The sequence below is a fragment of the Rattus norvegicus genome, chromosome 6 (assembly GCF_036323735.1).
Source record: "Rattus norvegicus strain BN/NHsdMcwi chromosome 6, GRCr8, whole genome shotgun sequence".
Taxonomy (NCBI): Eukaryota; Metazoa; Chordata; class Mammalia; order Rodentia; family Muridae; genus Rattus; species Rattus norvegicus.
The window spans coordinates 100,613,943-100,639,433 of record NC_086024.1 but is presented as its reverse complement, the minus strand read 5'-3'; the positions used below and the strand labels follow the sequence as shown (position 1 = coordinate 100,639,433).

The 25,491-nt window shown below is 43.4% G+C and overlaps 1 protein-coding gene across 2 annotated transcripts in view; it reads left to right on the top strand.

Annotated features, from left to right (window-relative positions):
- Esr2 (estrogen receptor 2) overlaps nt 1–25,491 on the top strand; it is a 55,688-nt gene that overhangs the window by 5,807 nt on the left and 24,390 nt on the right. For both annotated transcript variants that reach the window (XM_006240221.5, NM_012754.3), the window contains exons 2-5: nt 4,159–4,614; nt 5,671–5,843; nt 16,648–16,764; nt 24,411–24,710. In XM_006240221.5, the coding sequence (XP_006240283.1) occupies nt 4,196–4,614; nt 5,671–5,843; nt 16,648–16,764; nt 24,411–24,710 (1,009 nt within the window). In that variant the 5' untranslated portion in view covers nt 4,159–4,195. The remainder of the gene's footprint in view (nt 1–4,158; nt 4,615–5,670; nt 5,844–16,647; nt 16,765–24,410; nt 24,711–25,491) is intronic.

Below are 25,491 nucleotides of genomic sequence, written 5' to 3'. Positions count from 1 at the left end.
ACACTTTGAAAGATTTGGTGGCATCTTTCTGTTTTTCTTTTTGTTGGTTGACTTTTTTTTTTCCAAGACAGAGTCACAGGACATAGCTCTAGGTGGCTTGGCACTCCATATGCAGAACAAGCTGGCCCCAAATGTGCAGCCATAACTCATGCCTCTGCTACTCCAGGACTGGGAATGCAGGTGTGTGCCACCATACCCGGCTCATTTCAGTAACATTCTTGTGAGAAGGACTGTAAAGGGCTGGGCTCTACTGGTGCAGTGTTCACCTGGCATGCCAACAACCGTGGGCTAGATCCACAGCACCACAGGTGAAGGGTATGGTTGTACACAACTGTAATGGCAGACCTGGGGAGGTGGACGAGTTCAAGGTTCTTCTTAATAAGAGAGCAAGTTCAACCCCTACCCGGGTTACATGAAACACTGCCTCAACAAACAAACAAACAAACAAACAAACAAACAAAGGTAGGACTGGAGAGGTGATCCAGTGACTACACGTGTAACCACAAGGACCAGAGTTCTAACCCCAGCAGCCGTGTAACAAGCTAGATATTCCTTGCTTGCAGTCTCAACTCCAGCAGGGATGGAGACAGGAGATTCTGGAGGTTTTGGCTTACAGCCTAGTAGAGAAGAACTTGAGATCTCGGAAGAAAAAGGAATGGACAGGGGGTGGCAGAGAAGGGCACCCAACATGTGTGTATACAGATGCACGTGTCTGCACATATACAGGTGCGCGCGTGCGCACACACACACACACACACACACACACACACACACACACACAAAATACATAAATCTTTAAAAAGAAAGGTAGCATGTAGACCATAATGACTGTACTCATTTTTGGACATAATTTTTATTTGTTAAATTGGACCTTCTATTTTGTCTTTTTATACTTTTTAGTCTTTTTATACTTTTTATAATGTTCAAGAAATTTAAATTTTAACATCACCTCCAAATTTTGTGTATAAATACAATTGCTATGCATGCCGAGAGCTTATGTATTTCGCTCTCAGTTGATAGAAGGCATGCTGTTTAAATTCTATTGTTCGAGTTCTTTAAATGCGTTTTGACTTGGGATTTGGCAGCATCAGACATGCTCAGATGATACAGGCAAAAAGTATGCTGAAGCCCAGTCTCAGAGCTGAAATACTGAAGATACGGTACCGTGAGGGCTGGGTTAAGATGGTACTGGCCTCAAGAGGCTGCTCAGTGGTTAGGAGCACTTGATGCTTTCCCCTTCTTATTAGCCACTAAATTTCCCTTACCTTCGAGTCTTTGGATCATCTCTTCTGTTGGTATAGCAGTCTGGGTCAAACCAGGACATACAGTTATATGATGCCCTCAATAGGGGAAATTTAACACAAAGAAATACTAGCTATAAAAAGAGATAAGTAGGACTGGAGAGATGGCTCAGCGGTTAAGAGCACTGACTGCTCTTTCTGACGTCCTGAGTTCAATTCCCAGCAACCACATGGTGGCTCACAGCCATCTGTAATGGGATCTGATGCCCTTTTCTGGTGTGTTTAAAGACAGCTACAGTGTCCTTATATATAATAAATAAATAAATCTTTCTTCTTCTTTTTTTTTAAAAGGATAGATAAGTATAAACTATGCAGAGATTGTTTTAACCTTGTAGGGATGAGGGAAAATACCCAAGGAAGGACAATTCTGAAGGGGTTTAGAACTTGCTGGGTAAAGTAAGGTTTGGCCATTAGCTTTCAGTGATGTCAGCTTGTTTAGAGGATCTAGGGTTGCTGCTAAAGCAATATATCCCCTCTAAAATGCAGTTTAGAGGCTGGCTGCCAGAAACCAGGGCATGCACACAAAGTAGGAACCTGGGCCTTCCTTCAGAACATACACGGTGCCAGGGTAAAGAGTCTTGTATAGTGGATGACTCTGCAAGTGTTCAACCCTTGGGCCACTGTCTAGAGAGGTCCCTATGAAAAGGTCATCACCATGCACAGCGCAAGGTTACTGTGAGATTTCATTCTGGACCTTTGCCTGGGGCAAGTTCCACCTGGATTCTCACCTTCTTACTGCCTGTCTCTACCAGGACCAGAAGTGGGAACAAGCCTTTGTCTCGTGGTGTCTCTCTAGCGCCCTCTACTGAGCTTAGTATCGAGCTCAGTTTGGTCTGATAGGACTTCTGTTTTTCCATTCATTCACTCATTCATTCATTCATTTCATGGTATAAATCCGATGTTGAAGGTTGCTTTTAAAGTCTAGAAGCAATAGACTGACAGAGTTGCCTGTGGTTAGAAGCACGGTTTATATGATGAATTTCTCGGTTTTGTTATTGTAGATTTACAGCATATTTGAATATGTTAAGACTATAATAGTCTCACTCACTGATGTACCCCTTTTAGGCTTATTTTTCAGTAACAGCTTACAGTTGACCTTAAGCTCTAGGGAAAAATACCTTTATGCATTTCTCTGCTTTGACATTTAGAAGTAATTTTGTGATAAATTATTGTGGTTTAAAGTTCTCACGGTTGAGGCCTGGAGAGATGCCTCAGCAGTTAAGAGCACTGGCTTCCATTCCAGACGGCCTGCATTTGATTCAGAGTCCAGGCATCCGAGTGGTGGTTCACCATCATCTGCGACTGCAGTTCAAGGGGTTCCTGACACCTCTGTAGGGCCTAGGCATATGTAGCACACAGACACACATCAGGCAAAACATCCACATATAAAATAAAATAACATCTTAAAAAATTCTTGTTGTTGACATCAGCAGCAACGGAGTGATGAAGAAGTGAATGGGTGTGTGTGGCTTTGTTGCTACTCCCCTAGGACTTGTTGTTTGTTCAAACTCAGCATGGTGGTAAATTCATATAATCCCAGCACGTGGGAGGGAGGTAGAGGCAGGAGGATCAGAAATTCAAGGTCACCTTTGGTGTCATAAGTAATTTGGGGACCTCGTGGGATGTATAAGAACAGCCAATAAAATAGAGTGGGAGCTGCACACCGTGCGTTCCCACCCCTCTGTCTGCCATGTTTTCATATATACCTTCCAGGACTCACTTGTAGTCCTCCACTAATGTGTGTGTGAGTGTTGTTAAGATAACACGGATACTTGAATTAAAAAAACAAACCCAACTGTGTGTGTGTGTGAGAGACGGAGAGAGCGTGGGCACATGGGTGCTCTGGTGTGTGTGTGTGTGCCGACGTAGGACAACTCTCAGGGATTTTTCTCTTTCCACTGTGGGTTTTGGAATTCAACTCTTCAGGCTTGAGTAGCAAACACTTCACCCACTCAGCCCCATTGGCTGCATGTTCCTCCTTCTTTTGTTCTTTTTTCTTTATTTGAGCTATATTGCAAATATCTCATATATCCTATGCTGTTCTTGAACTCCTGACAAGAGGATGACCTTGGACTTCTGATCCTTCTGCCTCTGCCTCCTAGATAGTGGGTTTACAAAGATCTTACACTGGTTGCTGCAATGCTAGGGCTCAAAGTCAAGGCTTCCTGTGTGCGAGGCAAGTACTCTACCAACTATGCTATATTCCTGCCTGCCTGCCTCCCTCTCCTCTCCCCTCCCCTCCCCTCCCTTGTCCTCCCATCCCCTCTCCCTTCCCTGCCCTCCCCTCCCTTCCACTCCCCTCCCCCCTCCTCCCACCCCCTCCTTGTTTCTTTCTTTCTTTTTTTTTTTGTGTTAGCACCTTAACTCTTGTTATTTATTTATTTTTTTATTAACTTGAGTATTTCTTATATACATTTCGAGTGTTATTCCCTTTCCCGGTTTCCGGGCAAACATCCCCCTCCCCCCTCCCCTTCCTTATGGGTGTTCCCCTCCCAACCCTCCCCCCATTGCCGCCCTCCCCCCCACAGTCTAGTTCACTGGGGGTTCAGTCTTAGCAGGACCCAGGGCTTCCCCTTCCACTGGTGCTCTTACTAGGATATTCATTGCTACCTATGAGGTCAGAGTCCAGGGTCAGTCCATGTATAGTCTTTAGGTAGTGGCTTAGTCCCTGGAAGCTCTGTCCTTGTTTCTTTCTTTACCGAGACTCCATCTCACTCCAAGCAGGCCTGGAACCAGAAACCCCTCTGCCTCAGCCTCCTTGATTATATGGAAGCCCCATTGCCCCTAGCTAAAATGAATATGTCTTAGTCACTCTGGCAGCTTGAACTAACCAGACATCGTTTGCTTTCCTCTGCAGTCATTACATCTGAGTCCCATGAGTCTCTGAGAACATAATGTCCATCTGTACCTCTTCTCACAAGGAGTTTTCTCAGCTGCGACCCTCTGAAGACATGGAGATCAAAAACTCACCGTCGAGCCTTAGTTCCCCTGCTTCCTATAACTGTAGCCAGTCCATCCTACCCCTGGAGCACGGCCCCATCTACATCCCTTCCTCCTACGTAGACAACCGCCATGAGTATTCAGCTATGACATTCTACAGTCCTGCTGTGATGAACTACAGTGTTCCCGGCAGCACCAGTAACCTGGACGGTGGGCCTGTCCGACAGAGCACAAGCCCAAATGTGCTATGGCCAACTTCTGGGCACCTGTCTCCTTTAGCGACCCATTGCCAATCATCGCTCCTCTATGCAGAACCTCAAAAGAGTCCTTGGTGTGAAGCAAGATCACTAGAGCACACCTTACCTGTAAACAGGTAAGTCTTGTAAATCATGGGTGGTGGCATGCTCCTCTCTTTGCAGGTTAGTACGAAGGAAGACGTAAGTAAAGGTTTTTACTTGGCCACCTACATTCTTAGGATACTGGACACATGTTGCTCTGTCCTACTCTGATGTTCCAGTTCTCAAAAAGTTGTGCTTATGGATGAACACTATGAAGAGAGTTCACCATAATGGATAGTCTCTTTATGCAACATAAAACTTAACATCAGTTTGATTTGGGCAAAGGTGTTGGGTTTTAAATGTTTTGTTTATAACAATATTTCCCGTGTTAGAGGAGCCAGGAGCCAGAGGGCCCACCTCAGAGCTAGAGGCATGTTTAACATCCTTGGGACTCTGGGTCTAACCCGCAGCACCCCAAAACCTAGCATCTCTGAGCCCCAAACTGAACCAAAACAACCTTTAAGAAAATACACAATTATTTTTTCTTCGTAATCTTTTCATTTATTGGTAGGAGAAACAAATATAAAAACTGTGAGTCCTGTCTTAAGACGAGTGCTCTTAACTCACCCCTCTTTAAAGGGTGAAATGTCTTTTCATCATTTCTAGACTAGCAATAGATTTACTATCTCTCTCCCCAAAAGAAACAAATCCTGGTAAAATCAGCCCCTGGGCAGAGTGTGCAGCTGTCCCTGCTGCCTCTCTGCTGGGCTCTTCCCAGCCCAGCCCGGAGGTGCCTGCTTTATAGCCTTCCTTCTGAGGACTTGTCCTCACCAGGTGGGCTCTCACTCTTTTTTTTTTTTTTTTTTTCTTTTTTTCCGGAGCTGACCCAGGGCCTTGCGCTTCCTAGGCAAGCGCTCTACCACTGAGCTAAATCCCCAACACCCAGGTGGGCTCTCAAATGTCAATCACCCCCACGCTGGAGCTCCCAGCGATCTGATATCAGGTTTCCTGGAACATATTTATCCCTAGCCCTGGAAGGCAAAGAGATTAAATTTGGCAAAGCTCATGCTATTTTTTTCCTGTAAAGCCCCTCCCCTCTCCTTTGTATCCTCTGACAATGGCTATATTCTCTGCTCCCCCCCCCCCACCAGAGAGACACTGAAGAGGAAGCTTAGTGGGAGCAGTTGTGCCAGCCCTGTTACTAGTCCAAACGCAAAGAGGGATGCTCACTTCTGCGCCGTCTGCAGCGATTATGCATCTGGGTATCATTACGGCGTTTGGTCATGTGAAGGATGTAAGGCCTTTTTTAAAAGAAGCATTCAAGGTACGAGGGTATGATAATCATTTCTTTAGTAGTCACACCTTAGCTTGCAAGGAGTTTTGCACAGATGATCTGATGTAATGGTCATGTTGGCCTGGCTGCTATACTTCATGAGCTGGAATATTTGTGTGTGGGCATGGGTTGAGTGAGGGTATGTGGGTGCTTGGATTACATGTTTCTACCCCAGAACCTCAAGATTATAGAAGTCAGTTTGCCCCTACATTACCTAACTAGGTAAGGGGGATATTTAGAAAAGGAGAGAAGATATCTATTTACAACCTTGTAAAGATACTTCTAGGAAAAAAAATCGGTGCTTATCAGGAGCTCCAAAGCATGTCTGTCTGTCTGTCTGTTCGTTTTGTCCTATGTTTAATATAGGGCTATGCTTGTATCATGATGGTGGGCTGGCTCCTGAGGGGAAAAGAATAATTAAAATTTATGGAAATGATCAGGAATTAACTGTAGCAGACTTTGAGAAGTATGTCGTCCTTGGACTCACGGATTGCAATCTCCTAGTTTTGATCTGACATCAGACTGTCTCCTTGACCCTCCCAGGAGTCTTTGATGGTGGTTACTTACTTGGTGTGTACTTGTTCATGATGTGTTTGCTGTTAATTTGTGTGTGTTGGGGAGGGCATGAGTAGGCCACAGCATAGGTGTGGAAGATCGAAGGACGATGTGCTGAAGTCAGTTCTTTCTTTCCACTTTGTGGGTCTTGGGGCTCGAATTCAGGCCCTCATGTTGGCAACAAATGCCTTTACCCCAGAGCCTGTGTTGGTTTTTTTTACTCATATTTTTAATAAACTTCAACTGTGCACACCTGGCTTCAAGGCTAGCCAGCCTGATTGTCCTCGACACTTCTCCCTCGCCTGCGCCCCTCTACCTTACAAGCCCTGAAGTACTGAAGTCACTTATTTCTTTTAAAGGTATTTATTTTTGTGTGTGTGGAAGGGTACATGTATGTAAAGAAGTGCAGGTAGACATGTGTGCATGTGTGTGGAGAGGTGTGTGTGTGTAGGCACACGTGTGCACGTGTGTATGCATATGTGTGGAGGTCACAGATAGACATCTGGTATTTTCCTCTATTGCTTTCAATTTTTATTTTTAAAATATCATTTTATGGGCTGGACAGATGGCTCAGAGGTTAAGAGCACTGACTGCTCTTCCAGAAGACCTGAGTTCAATTCCCAGCAACCATATAGTGGCTCACAACCATCTGTCAAGGGATCCGATGCCCTCTTCTGGTGTGTCTGAGGACAGCTACAATGTACTCATATACTTAAAATAAATAACCAATTCTTTAAAAAAAAATTACTTTACTGTATGTGTTTAAGGGTTTAGCCCCATGTGTGTCTGTGTACCACATATGTGCCTGGTGCCCGGGGAGGCCAAAACAGACCATCAGATCACTTGAAACAGGAGTTCCAGATGGTTCTGAGCTGCCAGGTAGGTGCTGGGAATTGAACCAGAGTCCTTTGTAAGAGCAACAAGGGCCCTTAATCACTGAGGCATCTCTCCAGCACTCCCTGTCTTTATTTTCTGAACAGCATCTCTCACTTGGGGCCAGAGCTTGCCCTTTGGGCTGGACTGGCTGACAAGACAAGCTTTCAGAATCTTGCTGGCTCAACACTGGGATTGCAAGCATGGGCTTACCTAGGTGTTGGGACTCTGAATTCAAGTCCTCAGGCTTGCACCACGGCAGCTGAGTTACTGAGGTGTTTCCCTGACTCCAAAGTCACTGTCTTATGACCTTCCTTGGCATGTCTCTGTTCTGTCTCTCTGTCCTCTCCCCTAAGCTTCCTCTCAGGCAATCTCTGCTTCAAGCGGTCCTTTTCCGCTCAGTTCAAGTTCTCAACTCACTAACAGCACATGGGGTACCGGACTGAGAATGACAATTTAACTTGTCCATTGATAATTCTAGATAAATAGGACATTTTGCCTCAAGAGAGAAACACTGGTGACATCTGGAGTCTGGAGGCATGAGCCATCTCTCTGTGTGTCGCTGAAGTGTACCCTGTACGGATGGCCACCTGTTGGTACTGGCTTCTTCATTTATTAGCCTTACAGCTTTTCCTCCATCCTGTCTCTGCTTCTGTGCACTGGGGGTATTCGTGGAGTGGTAGTGGTGAAATATATTCATTAAGTATTTTTATTTATGATAACTGGAGCAGTAGATTATAGGCCCAGGTCTAGTTCCCCTCTGATCAGAGCAATTCAGATGTTCTGAAATTCAGATTTGAAAGGTTTTTGCTTGTTTGTTTCTTTTAGATGGGTTCACAATGTAGCCTAGAACTCTGCACAGCCCAAGCTAGTCTTAAACTAACAAAAATTATTTACTGGGGCTGGAGAGGCGGCTCGATGAATAGTACTAGCTGCTTTCCCAGAGGACCCAAGTCCAATTTCTAGCACCACACAGGAATACATGTAGTTGTAACACCAATATGTATTTTAAAAAGGATTCATTATTATAGGGGTGTGTGTGTGTGTGTGTGTGTGTGTGTGTGTGTGTGTATGCGTGCGCACGTGCTGTGTGCATATGGTCAATGCCATGGTCTGAGTATAGACACCAGAGGCAAGCTCTGGTCCCCAGGTCTGCATGGCTGTAAGTTTTGTGGGCTGAGCCAGCTTGTTGGCTCCACCTTACTTTTTGAGACAGGGTCTCTCACTGAAGTTAGAACTCACCAATTTGGTTAGCCTAGCAGCCATCATGTTCCAGGGGTCCTCTTGTTTTTCCCTCCCCAGCACTGGGTAATAGACACCCAATGCCCTGCCTCACTTTTCACTAGGTGCTGGGGGACCTTAATCAGCTTTTGTAGCGAGCTCTTTATTGAGCCATCCCTCTGGGCCCCTGAATCCTGTATCTTGCTCAGGTTCCAGAATTACCTCTTTAGGGACTTTCGACCTATTCCAAGTAGCTACACCCTTTGAAAGGAGACTGCTCTCTTTTGATGTGTAGGAAATGCATGTCAGCTTGAAATATCTGTGGACCTCGAGATAATAGGTGCCAGTTGTTGACAATAAAATTTCTTCTTGTTATTTTTTCCTATTACATCAACCAGGGTGCCAGGTCTTAAATTTGCAAAAAGGAAAGTTAATGCCCAGACAATTCCCACTAGTCTCTTTATGTTTTTGGCATAATTTACAATAATTGAACACTTTTCTCCTCCTCCTTCTCTTCTCCCCTCCCCTCCCGCCACCTCTTTCCCTCTTCTTTTGTTTTTTCAAGACAGGGTTTCTTTGTATCCATGACTGTCCTCGAACTCATTCTGTAGACCAGGCTAGCCTCAAACTCTGAGATCTGCCTGCCTCTGCCTCCAGAAGCCGTGTGCCACCATGGCTAATTGCTTAGTTTTTGAAAAGGCCCCAGATAAGTCAGGATGTTACTCTAGTAACTTTAGAGGTTGATTGCATTTAACATTCATTCATTCATTCATTCATTCATTCATTCATTCACTCATTCATTTATGAGACAAGGTCCCATATAGCCTAGGCTGACCTTGAACCCATTAAATCGTCCAATGAAGTTATTGACCATATGATCCTCCACCTTCACAGGGATCATAACATCCCCCACTAAGCCTAGTTTATTCGGTGCTGGGAATTGAACCCGGGGCGTCTTCATGCATGTGAGGCTGGCTCTCTGACAACTGTGCTATGCCCCCAACTCACACTGTACTTTTTGCCATTTGCCATTTTTCATTTTTGTAGATTTCAACTTTCCTTGCCAACCTGGTCAGTAAAGCTACCTGTTCACACCTCAGTGCAGCGGGGCTGTGTGGGCTGGCATCCCATCAGCTCCAGACTTGCTGATCTCTCCACACAGAGAGGCACCGTAAGACACAAGTGCTATCATTTCCCTCCTCGGCTGTGGAGCCCAGAGAAGGGATCAAGGTTCCGATCACTTCTGGGCTAGATTAGGGCACGATTTATTTTTAAAAGCTTATTCCTTTCATCCTGTTTCCTTTTGAAATGCTTTCAACAAATATTAGTGGAGCTGTGCATTAGGCTGTGTAACACAGGAAGACGACACAGTGTATTCTATTTTGTCCGTTGCCGGTGCAAAATTGTTTCCTGAATGATGAATCTGTAAAGAAGCATTGGGTTATGCTACACTTGATCTTAGCCAAAAGGCCGAGAAGCGATGCATTGGGTTATGCTGTGTGTAGAGATTCATATTCTGTACGTCTGGTGATCAGACTTGAGTCTCTCATGCTGTGTGACCAAGTGACCTTAAGCTTGTCCTTATACTTTACTGACAGAGCCACCCCTCCAGGTCTGTGTTCTTCCTCACATCATGCGGCTCACATCAACCAGGCATTTCCTGTTGTTGAAGGTCCCAAAGTCTTTCTCACAGCCCTTACCATGCAGCCTGATAGATTAATTGCTTTGTCTTTACTGTTGAAGATATTATCGGTTATTTTTATTGTTTCAAATAATGCTAAGATTTGTATTTGTTTATAAAACACTGGGAAAATGTTTTCCTCTGGATGTAGTCTCCAAATGGTAAGGTCTGAATAGCATGTTAATGTCTAAAGTTTCCACCCACTGCCTCCACTCCTTTTCCCTTTTTGGTGAGCATCTCATAAAACCCAAGCTGTCCTCAAATTTGTGCCTGGCCTTGAACCCCCAAACCTCCTGTTTCCAGCTCCCAAGTGCCTAGATTACATATGTGAGCCATCATAATTGGCTTAATGTTTAAAATTCTTGGTAGGTTTCTTTCAATTATTTTTCAGAAAGGCATAGAAAAAAGTGAACTGAGTGAATGAGTTTTGGTGTTTGTTTTGTTTTGAGGCAGGGTCTCCTGGAGCCCAGGCTGACTTTGAACTCATGACCTTGAACTTCTGATCCTCCAGGGACCACTTCTCGAGTGTTGTGATTACAGGAGTATATGGGTTTATGTGGATGGATCCCAGGGCTTCGTATCCTAGACAGGGACTCTAACAAATGAGCCACACCCCAGTCCCCTGATGGTTTTGTTTTTTTACCAAAGTATGGATAGCATTGAGACTATCTTTTTATTTTTATTTTTTGTAAGACAGGGCCTTGCAAAGCTGTTTAACTTGACCTTGAACTCTCTCTGTAGCATTAAACTCTTCCAGCATCTGTCTCCCAAGTCGGCATGCAGAAATATCTAATCACTACATGGTTAAATCCTATCAACTTTGCAAATACAATTTTTAAACTTAGGTCTTTTGACATTGGGGAACTATATCAACTTGTATTTAATTTATAATGGTTGACTTTTACATGATATTATTTAATTGAAAGAGAGAATTTTGGTATATTGACTAGCATAAGAATCAATGTGCTTATCTTTAAAATAAATTTTTTCCTATATTTTATTGATTAAAACCTTTCTTTTTTTCCTCTTGATGATTTAAAATATGGGAGCTGGACTGCAGACATAGATAGCACAGTTACAAAGAGCTCCAAGCTAGTCTGAGCTCCCGCACACAGCCTGGCTTCCACGGGGAAAACAGTATAGGGCTTTAGTTTGAAGCGTAACTTATGTACAGTAAAATGTCCCTATCCAAATCACTTATGCTTCTAAGTTTTTGAAACTATGTCATGTAATTGGTGACATATTAAAGATGTGAATGTTATCAGAAAGTTCTATCCTGTTTCTGTCACACTGCTTCCCCAGGCTGGGGATAGCTCTGTTGCTAGTGTCTAGTATGCACGAAGCCCTGGTTCACTATATGCTCTTTGGATGTTGTCTCAGTCCCTGGGAGCTCCCAGCCATCCAGGTTAGTTGACACCGTTGGTCTTCCAATGGGGTTGCATCCCCTTCAGTTCTTTTGTTCATATTGAACCTTCTGATTTTTTTTAAGGTAAAAATATCTTCTTACCTATTTTTTAATTGTTTTTGAGATTATAATTACATCATTTCCCTTTCCTCTCATCAACCCCTCCCATGTGCCTCCTTGTTCTCATTCAAATTCATAGCCTTTTCTTTAATCATTGTTACATTTATATATAAGAGCACTGGCTGCTCTTGGAGAGGACCTGGGTTCAATTCCTAGCAACCACATGGCAGCTCACAAGTGTCCGTAACTTCATTTCCAGAGTGTCTGATACCTTCTTCTTGCCTCTACGGGCATTGGAACACATGTAGTACACACACATACTTGTAGACATTCACACAAACACATAAATTCTTCTATCTATCTATCTATCTATCTATCTATCTATCTATCTATCTATCTATCTACCATCATCTATCTGGCTATCTATCTATCTATCTATCTATCTATCTATCTATGTATCTATCATCTGTCTGTCTGTCTGTCTATCATCCATCTCTATCTATCTATCTATCTATCTATCTATCTATCTATCTACCATCATCTATCTATCTATCTATCATCTATCTATCTATCTATCTATCTATCTATCTATCTATCTATCTATCTATGTATCTATCATCTGTCTGTCTGTCTGTCTATCATCCATCTCTATCTATCTATCTATCTATCTATCTATCTATCTATCTATCTATCTACCATCATCTATCTATCTATCTATCTATCTATCATCTATCTATCTATCTATCTATCTATCTATCTATCTATCTATCTGTTTTTTGAGATAGCTTTGTGGCTTTGAACTCACAGAGATCCACCTCTGGGGTGCTGGTATTAAAGGTGTGCACCATTATGCCTGGCTTATATGTAAAAAGTTAAGACTATCACACAGATTAGAGGGAAATTTGAAATCACAAATGCATTGTCCCTGGCCTGGTACAAAGCAGACATCACTGTGAACTATGTGATGAATTGCAGATGTCCACAGGAGTTCAGGGTAGTGTGCAGTCAATGGACAGCAAGAAATGGACCCTACTCTACTACAACGAGGCACGAACTCTATCCACAACTCAAACGAGTAAGGAAGACCTTGAGCTATAGTAATTGAGTGAAAAAAAATATATATGTACATATATATATATATGAAATATATATATTAAGAAAGCCAGTGAAAGCAAGCAGTGGTGGTGAATGACTTTAATTTCAGCATCCAGGAGGCAGAGACAGGTGGATCTCTGTGAGTTTAATGCTAGAGCAAGTTTCAGGACAGTCAAGACTACACAGATAAAAAGAATGAAAGGAAGGAAGGAAAGAAGGAAGGAAGAGAAGGAAGGAAGGAAAGAAGGAAGGAAGGAAAGAAGGAAGGAAAGAAGGAAAGAAAGAAGGAAGGAAGGAAGGAAAGAAGGAAGGAAGGAAGAAAGCCAGCGAGAACATTACTTATTTGTGCTTTAGCGTCTCCCTGCTGTGCAGCCAGGCTGGTATTGAAGTCCTTCTACCTCAGCCTCCCGAGTGCTGGGATAACAACTGTGCTCTACACATGTGGTACCAAAATATTTGTTCTTAATGAATTTTAAACTTAAAAATGAATTTAAGCTAAAAGTATTTATGTGTAGTATAAAGAACATTTTACCCAAGACTGTTTAGGGAAGTGACGTCAACATACTTCACCACCCAGAATACTTTAAGCCATGTTTTCTGTCTCCACCACACCATCATCCAATCTGGGATGCTAGCACCACGTGTTACCGCCCCCGAAGGCTCGGACTTAGAGTTTTGCTGATGCCCTCTCTAGCACAAGGCTCAAGATCAGGAACTGACCGTATGTTTAGGTGTTCTATGTTTAGTCTCTGTCCCCCAGCGCTTGTGTTATTTCTATCATCACAATACTTTGGAAGACTGAAGCCGCCATCTTGCATAACTAATGCCCCTCCCTTTGGCTTTGTCTGATCTTCCACCATTAGACTCTGCTTGCCTTATCAGATGGACAGCCCAGTCGTGCTGGTGTGTTCTCATTAGCCCTTTTCATGTGGTGTGTGATTTCAATTTGTTCTGTTACTAGTGGGTTCATTTTCATTACTTGATTAAGCTGCCAGGCATCCATTCTGCAAAATTACTCTTCCCCCACTTTTGTAAGGAAACTTTCGTTGGACACCTTTTGAGCCTAAGCAAACATCATATTCTTCGTTAAGTCAATGAATTAATTTGTATCAGTATAACTTTCTGCATTAGGTTACTGTCATTATCTCAGATCTGGCAAGGAGCCGTCCTTAAGCCAACTCCTCCTGCCTTTTCAATATGTTCCTGTAATTCTTTGGGGATTGCTTTTTTTCTTCCTGGCACAGAATGTTTCAGGTGCCTTCTGCGTGTTACCTGCCCTAGTTCTGAAATAAGCTGTTTTTCATGGAATCCTCCTTCCCTTACTGGAAAATGATAATAATAAAAGATATAAGCATTCCTTTCTCACTGCTCGTGGAACGTTCCTGAACCAGGTCCTCTTGAGAGACAGAGTTAGAGATTAGATTTATGTATATATCCATATATGGGCATATGTTCATAGACATACATTCATCCATGTTCCCATTTCTCTCTGTGTATATATGTATACATGAGGCCATATTAGAGAGGTTGTGTGTGTTTATTTTTGATGGGTGTGTGTGCACATGTGTGGAAGTCAGAGGTCAACATTGGATGATGTCTTCTGTTGCTGTCCACCATAATTTGAGACACTTTCTTCCCGAACCTGGGGCCTCCTGATTAGTGAGACTAGCCAGCCAGTGTTTAGGTATCCACCTCCTTCAGACCTACCCTTCCTCACTATACTTTCAGCTAAATGCTACATGTATGTATGTATGTATGTATGTATGTATGTATGTATGGAGTTGGAGTTAGTTTTTAAGTTATGCCTTTTGCCGTGTGCTAACAAATATGTACAATTCTGTGGCTAAAATAAAGAGCTAAGATGCTGCTGCCTCTTACCTTTCTTGCTATGGTTTGACCTTGCCATGGGGGTCACAAGCACACACTGCTGCCACAGTTAGCTTTTACTTGGGAATCACATGGGCCCTCATGTTTCTGCAGAAAGTATTTTACTCACTGAGCCAAGCCATTGCCCAGCCCCCAAGAAGCTCGAATTTTTGCTCCCCTCCAAGACACTATCTTTTAAAAAAGTTTTTTAAAAATACTTTTTATTGCATGTCCATGAGTGTTTTGTTTGCATGTATGTCTTGACATGATTCCCTCAGAGACCAGAAGTGAGCATTAGATCCCCTGGAACCAGAGTTACAGAAGGTTGAGGGCCTCCGTGTAAGTGCTGGGAATTGGATCCTCTGGAAGAACACTCAGTGCTTTTAACTGTTGATCTGTTTCCCCAGCTGACAGAAGTTATCTTTTGCAATAAGAAATTAAGTATAGGGCGGGTAGTAGCATCCCAGGCCTTAATTCAAGCTCTTGGGAGGCAGAGGCAGGTACAAACTCTGTGAGTTTGAGGCCTGGTGTGCAGAGCAAGCCTAGGACAGCCAAGGCTACACAGAGAAACCCTGTCTTGAAAACCAAGCAACCAACCAACCAACCAACCAACCAACCAACCAACCAACCAAAACAAACCAACAAACACCATAGTTTAAGTGTAATAATAATAAAAAAAGCCTAAGAAAAGCTTGAAAAATATCGTATTTCACATACTTTTTAAAGCTGAATGATATTTGTTTGTATGTTACACAGTTGGAATTGGTTTTTAAATGATCTTTTCGGTGTGTGCTGTCATATATGTAAAATTCTGTGACTAATATAAAGGATGGGAAAGGAAATGCTTGCATAGCCAGAGTTCAGGCAGTGCTGAATCTGCCTCCCAGGCCCTGTGGCCAGGCTATGCAGTCACAGCTCCTCCCTTCCCTCCAGAGTCGAGATGCTTGTAGCTTTTACCTTCCTTGCTATGGCTTACCACAAATGCATGCATCTCTGCGCGCTGTCACTGCACTTTTTCTGTTAATGGAATCTCACTTCTCCATCTCTCTGCCTGTTTCTCTGTCTGTCTTTGATTCTGTGTCTCTTTCTTTTCTTTCTGGGACACTCTTCCTTAGTCCAGGCTGGCCACTAAGTCTGCATATAGCTGAGGATGACCTTAAACTTGATTTTCCTGTCTTTATCTCTGAAGAACAGGATATGGGGATGTTCAGCCATGACTCGTTTTATGCAGCAATGGGGGTTGAACTCCAGGCCTCAGGCATGCTAGGCAGGCTCTCTTCACCTGAGTTACGCCATCAGCTTTAGAATCCTGGTTTTCTATAAATTGCCCATTTTCCAATGTGTCCTTTGGCAATTTCTTTCTTCCTTCCTCTCTTTTATGATTTTCTCATTTATGAGTTTCATTCATTGCTGATATGAAAATCTGGTCATTACTGACAGCACAGGAGAAATGCAGACTATTTTGTTTATTACTGCAGTGCAATTAAGAAATAAGGGCCCAGAAAGATGACTTGGAACTCGGTTAAGCATGTACCCTGGTCTTCCAGAGGATCCAGGTTTGCTTCCCAACATCCATGTCAGGCAGCATACACCACCTGTAACTCTTGTTCCTGTAACTCTGATACCCTGTCTGGCTCCATGGGGCTCTGCACATACATCACACACACACACACACACACACACACACACACACACACACACACACACACAGAAAGAGAGAGAGAGAGAGAGAGAGAGAACAATAAAAATAAACCTTTATAAAGACGCTTGCTGCCAAGTTTGATGACCTGAGTTGAACCTTTGACCTACATCCTTCCTCTTTCTAAATACACCAAAGCTGGGTTTATAGCTCAGTGGGAGGAGGGGCTTGCCTAGCGTGCACTTTGCATAGCATGAGGCCTTGGGTTTCATCCTCAATACCAAAAGGTACCCAAATATCCTCTTCACTTTGGTGCCTTTGCCTGTATCTGTCCCCCCTCTCTCGGCTACATCGTGCTATCAACCAAATGTTTCATTAACCACCCTTTTCCTTGCTGTAGGACATAATGATTATATCTGTCCAGCCACGAATCAGTGTACCATAGACAAGAACCGGCGTAAAAGCTGCCAGGCCTGCCGACTTCGCAAGTGTTATGAAGTAGGAATGGTCAAGTGTGGTGAGTGTTTGCTTTCCTTTTATTGCACTAGGTGCCTGTGAAAGCTGAGGGACCGGCGACACGAGGCCTGGCTGAGAGGAGACTTAGGGCGTGGGAATTATCTTTAAGTATTTGTATCCACCACAGCGCCCCGGTTGTCCCGTACAGATGGAGTTTGGGAGGTGTGAGCAAGCACGGGACGGAGATTTCAGTGCATTAGAGGCAAGAGTCATACACAGCCCAGTGGTGGGGCGCGAGGAAGGCCTCCGTGCAGACTGGTGGACTGACAGCCACTGAAATCTTGAATGGCTGGAGGGCCACCTGCAAACCAAGGGTGACATCCTGGCGTAATTGTCCGCAGTTAAGCTTGTGACAAGAAAGCAGAATGTATGATTGTATGATGGATTATTCACATGACTACAGGAAGATGTAGTTTTGTCTATCCACCAGCTTTTTAGACTTAGGGGAAAAACACACACACACACACACACACACATATATATATGTGTGTGTGTGTGTGTGTGTGTGTGTGTGTGTGTATTTGTTTCTGATTCATACATATATGTCAGAAATAAGATAGAACTATGAAAAGCACACAGAGCACAGATTTTGCCTATGACTGCATATACTTGTATGAATATACACATATAACTTAGTCAACTTAGAGATTAAAGTTTATATACATACAAACAAATATTTTATGTATTTATTTTTTTCTTTTAAATTTTTCCTCTTTAAATTAAATAAATTTATATGTATAAATGTATACATGTAACTACGATGTCTACAGAGCCTAGAGTTGTTGGGTCTCTTGGAACTGGAGTTACAGGTGGTTGCGGTCCACCCCATGTGGGTGCTGGGAGCCAAGCTTGGGTCCCCTGCAAGAGCAGCACATGTTTTTAACCACTGAGCCATCTCCCCCATCCTATAGCTTGCTGCTTTTTGAAACTCATCTGGACACATTTTCTTATTTACGTATATTCACATTGGCTTTTCCCGTATTTATTTTTCTGATAGCCACCACTGTTTTGCCTGTAATTACTTGTAACTTCTCTCTGTTTGAAAATCAGAAAACAAAAAGTCCATCTCTTCTCCCTGACCATTTCTTAGTAGCTCTGCTTAAAAATAATTTCTTAAAAGTCATGTCTGTTTTGGATATGTGTGTGGGCACCTGAGGAAGCCACTGGAGGTACAGGCAGCTGTGAGCAACCAAATGTGGGTGCTTGGAGCCGACTTCAGGTCTCTGGAAGAGTGACAAATGCTCTTCTCTCCAGCCCCAGGACCTCTCCCCTGGAGAGTCCTTTTCTTTTTCTGTGGCCAGTGGACTAGAATGCCCACCAAATTCAGAAGTCCAATAGGACTTCTCTTAATTCGACCATGTTCTCTGGCTTGTTGGAGACGATTCTCTCTACTTTCTGTGGGACATCCTGCTTGCTGTGCTTGCTACCCCAAAGCGCTTTCCAAAGGTTCATGTGTTAAATAGAGACTTCTTCCCCAGGTGCCTCCATTAGGACATCAATGCCTCTACTCTCGTGAGAGGTGGGGCTGAGTCAGAAGTCTTTAAGTCACTAAGGGTGTGCCCTTCAAGGGGAGTTTGGGAAGCTATGGTTCTTCTCCTTCTCTTTTTGCATCTTTGTCGTTAGGCAGATGAGCAGGTGGTGCCCTCTGCCCCAATACCGGCTTGTGACATTGTCACAAGATGGTTAAACATGCTCACAACAGATGGTTAAAAGGATCATGTCTGCTTGAAACTTCTCAGACTGAGAGCCAGTGTAACCTTTTCTCTTCATAAGCTCACTATGTCTCAGTTATTTGTTATGGTAGCGGAAAGCTGACTAACGTACTCCAATGTCCGTGACCTCCAGTATACATTGGTTACTCTCTGGAAGATATATCTATATCTATCTATAAATCTGTCTGTCTATCTATGATATCTATGATATTATATATATAATGTAGATATAAATATATATGAATATCTAAAAGATATTTCTGTCCCAAACACTTTAGTCATTTTTATATTAGATACTAGTAGGCTTCTTCCCAAACCTATTTTAATCATTGTGGCAATATATAATTAATCATGAAATTATGTAAGCATGAAATACAAGTAGGAAGAGACTTCTGTTTCCAGGAAAACCTAGCTGGAAGCTTTGGACAGAATGTCAAGGACAATGGTTATTAAGTTGGGAATGGGTGAGATTCAGAACTTAAATGGCCCTAGAACTGTCTAGGTTATCTTCTGTCTTGTTTTGTTAGAAAGGGCAAGTTTAAGAGTTATTTATTTTATTTTGTGTGCATATATGAGACGTGAGTCTAAGTGTGAGTGACTCCTTACAGTTACAGATGGCTGCAGTCCACCTAAGGTGAGCGCTGGAAACTGAACCTATCAACACGCACTCCTAACCGCTGAGCCATCTCTCCAGTCCCTGTTGCTTGGCTTTGGACAATGACCCTGGAAATCCCAAGACAGCCTATTACATATCTGTGTAGAAAAGAGACTGGACCAGTTGTTAGAGTTGCTTACAGAAACTCAGAAAAGTCCTTGGATAAGTTATTACGAACAGATGTTTTCTGTTTTAGGTTAAGCAGAAGTTTAAGATGTCTATGGGTTTAGAAAATGATTTCCAGCTTAGTCTTCAGGTGCATTACCGTATGTCTATGTTGGCCAGTCTTAGCCCCAGCTTCAGGGCAGGATTCCTGGGAGGAAGAGCTGGAGTTTGCAGGAAGCGTCTTTGCTTCTTCACTTTTTGCTGACTACTCTCAGATCTAGCTTCTCTCCAGCCCTTGGGCTTCTTATCTCTGCAGCAGACTATCTGCTGTTTGGGTTTCCAGAGGAACAGTAAGCAGACAAGTGGGAATCACGACAAGGTGTCTGGTGCTCTGTCCCAGCTTCCCTGAGCTCTCCTCATGGGATAGCACTTACATGGATTCTGACTCGTGTACAGCGTGGTTTCCCCAGGCTCAGTAAAGAGAAGTAAAGAACTGTCCCCGTGGGCCAGGCATGTAGTTCACACCATAATCTCAGTGCTTGGGAGGCTAAGGCGGGATTCCCGCAACCCCTAGTCCAACTTGGAAGGCATACCGAGACCCTGAAACTGAAGCAAAACACAACGGGGGAGGCTTTCTAATTTCTTTGGAACTCCAGAAGATGTTCTGGAGGATGTCGCAGAGGTGGGCGGATGTTCTGCCTTGCACGAAATGGAGAGAAAGACTCCTTGGATTGTTCATGCTTCATTGCAGGGACACAGGGAACAGTTGAAAGGAGGAAACTTCATTTTGGCTGATGCACCCAGAAGTTTCTGTCCATGGTCAGCTGGCTTGTGCCTCCTGGGGGAGGAGTGAGCAGAGAAAGCTGTTTACTTTATGGTGACCAGGAAGCAAGGAAGGGCGCAAGGGGCCAGACACAAGTTTTGCATTTCAGAAAAGCACAAACAATCCCCTGACCAGACCTCATCTCCCCACCTCCCAGTAATGAAGTCATATCATGAACCCATCAAGAGATCAATCCACTGATGAAGCCAGAGTCTTCACAGCCCAGTTACCTCCTAATAGTGCCTCCCACTGTAGACCAAACCTTCCAATTCGAGCCTTTTGGGGAGCTCCTCCTAGCCAAAATATGTGAAAGATCTTTTTTGATTTTGCGTATATGTTTTGCCTTCATGCATGTCTGTGTACCAGGTTCATGCAGTACCCATGTAGGCCAGAAGAAGTCATTAGAGCCCCTGGAGCTGGAGTTACAGATGGTTGGGAGTCACCATGTGGCAGCTGGGGACTGATACTGGGTCCTCTGCAAGAGCAGCCAGTATCCTTAACCACTGCACCGTCTCTCTAGGTCCTATTCCTCCCTTTATTCATGGCAGCTTTCTGCTTTTCTCTAAATCCTCTGTTCACAGTTCTCTACTGTCTTTAAAAAATTATAAACATATATATATAAATTTAAATTAAAATTACATAAAAATTATATGGCCTCTTTTTTGTTGTTGTTTTATACACATACACACACAGACACACAGACACAAACACACACAGATACATACACACAGGCATGTACAGACACACAGGCACACACAGACACACAGGCACATAGAGACACACACACACACACACACACACACACACAGGTCAGTCCATTTAGTGTTACTTTTATGTATATGATTACAGAGCTGACCTCTTGGCTGGCAGCTCTTCCCTGGGAAAGACAATTTCTCCCAGTCTTGGCAGGCTTTAGTTGCCTGAGTTTCGTTGTCTGTGGGAGGAGGTGCACGAGATACCCCCAGTCTTGGCAGGCTTTAGTTGCCTGAGTTTCGTTGTCTGTGGGAGGAGGTGCATGAGATACCCCCGTCCACATTAGCATGCCTACAGGTGCTATACTTGCTCAGGTCTTCTGTACTTGACCATATTGTTGAGGTCTCATAGGTATGGCACCTCTGTCTAGGAGCATTCTCACAGCAAATTTCTTGGTCCTCTGTTTCTTGCAAGTTTTCTGCCTCATCTTCAGCGATGTTCCCTGAACCCTGTGTGCAGGATTTGTGCTGTGGATGCCTCAGTTAGGGCTGAGCAGCCAACGGTCTCTTGGTCTCTGCTTTCTGATCAGCTATGTGTTTCTGTAATGGTCTCTGTCTATTGCAAAGTGAAGCTTCTGTGATGAATGGTGAGGACTATGGTTATCTGCGGGTCTAAGAATAGACATTTAGAATGCAGTTAGGACTGCGTAGACTTCTGCTGTAGGTAAGTGAGGCAGTTGTAGGTTCTCCTCTAAGATCTATGACCTCTCTAGCCTCAGGTGGATGGGTGGGTCTTCTTTCCAACCATGAAGGCCAAGGATTTTGCATGCACCCAAGATCTTGCACTGTTTACTTCCCTTTATTGATTTATGAATTATATCTCTTACATTAATTATTTTTGTTATTTCTTTTTTTAAAAAAGATTTATTTATTTTATTTATATGAGTACACTGCAGCTGTCTTCAGACACACCAGAAGAGGTCATAGATTCTATTACAGATGGTTGTGAGCCACCATGTGGAATTATGTGAACTGAACTCAGGACCTCTGGAAGAGCAGTCAGTGCTCTTAACCACAGAGCCATCTCTCCAGCCCTATTTTTGTTATTTCTTATCCTGCCCTTAAGGCTGGAATAGTCAGACTTTTTTAAATGATGAGAGGGCACGCACCTAGGCTGACTTTTGCAGGGTGGCGGTGGTGTGATAGCTTCATATAAGGACATCCTGTGATGTAAACATCTAAGAACATGAGCTGAACGGACATGTGTTTGGGTTGTACCTCTGCACTGGGACAGTAGCTCAGCATTGTCAGGTGCTGTCCCTTTATTCTTGTACAGATGGCTGTGTCAGTGAAAGCAGGCAGTATAGAACCATCGGAATTCTCATTCAGTCGATCACTATTTCCTAGCTTCTCTACCTAAGACAAATTTTAATTTTTCCATTTTGTCTGTATATATGTGTTTGTGTGTGCACACACGTGTAGGTGAATATGCATGCCCATGTGTAAATGTGTATGAAGGCCAGAGGTCAGCCTCTGGTATCTTCCTCAGTTGCTCTCCAGCTTTGGGAGAGTTTCTCACTGAGTTAGTCTAGTCATCTATTTGTCTGGACTGAGTGGCCTCAGGGATCCTCGTGTCTTTGCCTCCCAGTGCTGGGTTGCACACGTGTAGTGATGGAATAACAGCCAGCGGCCTTAACCACTGAACCACCTCTCCAGCCCCTTATTAAAGCTTCTTACGACAGGAGCCACGTGAGCAAGTTTAAATAAACAAGTCAGATGCTTCATCAATCTATCAATCAGCATAAACATTTTAATGGATATATGTTTTGTTTCAACAAATCGGCTTCTTTGAATCCATTGTAAAGAAGCCATTGAATCTACCTACGAGGTGCATTTTTACTGTAAAACTTAATAAAGAAATTATAATATCACAGACTTGTATCAGCATGTGACATTTTAGCTTTTGTTTTTTTGAGGGGTGGTCTCCTGCACTCTTTGAGGCTGGCCTGGAACTTACTATGTATCTCAGGTTGGCCTAGGATTTGTGACAATTCTCTATGCTTGGTGATTCCAAGCCTGTTCCACCATGCCCAGAACAATGCTGGACTTTAAAAATCGGTGTTAGATTAATAGAATGGAATGCTTTACAAGCTGTGAGCTTAGTTTATTATTTTGTGTGTATTTGTGTGTGTGTGTGTGTGTGTGTGTGTGTGTGTGTGCGTATGCATGAGCGTTATAGCACATCCATGGAGTTCAGACAACTTTTGGGAATCAGTTTTTTCTTGTTTTTTTGGGGTAGAGTCTCTCTTGTCCCTTTTTCAGCACACTGCATTCTCTAGCCTAGCTGACCTCTGAGCACCTACCCCCCCTTAAGATTTTATTTATTTTAGTACAGTATAGCTGTCTTCAGACACACCAGAAGAGGGCATCAGATTCCATTACAGATGGTTGTGTGCCACTGGTGGTTGCTGGGATTTGAACTCAGGACCTCTGGAAGAGCAGTCAGTGTTCTTAACCACTGAGCCATGGACAGTGGACAGCTCTTTTGTCTCTGTCCTCTAGCTTGCTGTAGGAGAGTTGGGATTATATATGTGTGCTACATGTATGGCTGCTGCTTCTTCTTCTCCTCATCCTCCTCCTCTTTTTTTTTTTTGAGACAAAGTCTCACTATATAATCCTGACTGTTCTGGAACTCACTATGTAGATCAGGCTAGCCTCAAACTCACAGTGATCTACTTACCTCTGCATCCTGAGTGCTAGGATCAAGGGCATGTGTCCCTATGCCTGGCATATAAGGCTTCATTTATTTGAGTTTTGAATGTTGAACTATTTATAGGGCTGGTGCTGTTACTCACAGAGCCTTCTCTCCAGCCCAAGGGACATATTTTCTTTCTTTCTTTTTTTTTTTTTGGTTCTTTTTTTCGGAGCTGGGGACCGAACCCAGGGCCTTGCGCTTCCTAGGTAAGCGCTCTACCACTGAGCTAAATCCCCAGCCCCTGGACATATTTTCAATAAGATAAAAAGCAGTTTACAAAATAGTGTATTTACTATGATTCTAACTTTGTTTATAAATTATTAAAAAGCATAAAAGAAAAATACTGAAAGAATTTATGAGAAAATTAATCTTCTTTTGTATTTCCAGTTAGTTTATTTGAAATATATTTGTTTAAGTATATAAAAAGGAAAAAAATACACGTATATAAATGTTTTAAAAATGTTGTTAGCATATATTATTGGTTAGCTAGAATATCAATGTTAAAGCCCTGACTTTTCCTCCTTTTCTACTTGAGGAAAATTCCTAACTTCCTATCTTGGAACTTGGGTTCTATCAGCATACTTTAGAAGAGAAACAGATTTTGGGAGCCGGTGATAACCTTGAAACAGAGCAGAAGTTCCCAAACACATCATGCTGTTAATACACCCAGACAGTAGTTATCTTTGTCCGTGGCCTACAGACTCCAAAACATAAACTGGGATGATATCAATGATGTCGTCACTGCTGTCAATACAGCTGGGGCTGGGAGTCGAACTCTGGGCCCTGTGTGTGCGAGTCAAGCACTTAGCCTACTTCCTTACGCCTCGTTGTTTTAGACTGGCCGTTCAGCGAGTTGGAAGTTTGGGCAGAGAAACCACTGGACTGACATCTGCTCTCTTCTCTAGGATCCAGGAGAGAACGGTGTGGGTACCGTATAGTGCGGAGGCAGAGAAGTTCTAGCGAGCAGGTACACTGCCTGAGCAAAGCCAAGAGAAACGGTGGGCATGCACCCCGGGTGAAGGAGCTACTGCTGAGCACCTTGAGTCCAGAGCAACTGGTGCTCACCCTCCTGGAAGCTGAACCACCCAATGTGCTGGTGAGCCGTCCCAGCATGCCCTTCACCGAGGCCTCCATGATGATGTCCCTCACTAAGCTGGCGGACAAGGAACTGGTGCACATGATTGGCTGGGCCAAGAAAATCCCTGGTAGGACTCTCTACACCCCAACTTCGTTCTATTCATTTGTACCAAGACCTGTTGTTCACATTTCGGGGGCAGCAAACTTCAGCTGGATATAGAATAGTTTTTGACACTTTGTTTTGTAACCCTTTCTTTATAAGGTTTCTTTACGTTCTATTTGAATTCTATGTATGAACACAACTGCAGGTGACCGAGGAAGCCAGAGGTGTCAGATCCCCTGAAGCTGGTGCTACAGGTAATAGTGAGCTGTCTAGTGTGGGCACCAGGAATTGAACTCAGCCTTGGTGCTGCGAATTGAGCTGGGTCCTCTGTGAGAGCGGTGCATGCTCTTAACTGCTGAGCAACATTTGTAATTTATAATGATGGTGTTTTCCTTCCTACCTTGATACGACATGTCCTGGAAGGTTAGATTCTGTTTAGAATTCCCAGGCTCTCAAGCGTTATATGAAATAGAGTGATTCAGGAAGCATGGTGTATAGATAACCTCTTTCCACAGCTGGCTTTTATCACAATTTACTCCCGGAACCATCTTCCACACACGGTGACATTGGTGACATCCACACAAGCCTGCTGCTTACCTCTCATGCCCAGGTGTGGTCTGGGACAGACTCTAAGGAGGGACCTACCCAGGCTTTGGAACTGGACTTAGGATCACTTGGGCAAGTCTAGGGTCTTAGGGCCTGGTTAAAAGGTAGAAATGTGGATTTCATGTTGACCCATCTCTTGTCTGTTAGCATCAGCTTTTGAGAAAGGGCATGGTCAGATTGGGACAAGATAGAGCCAGTCT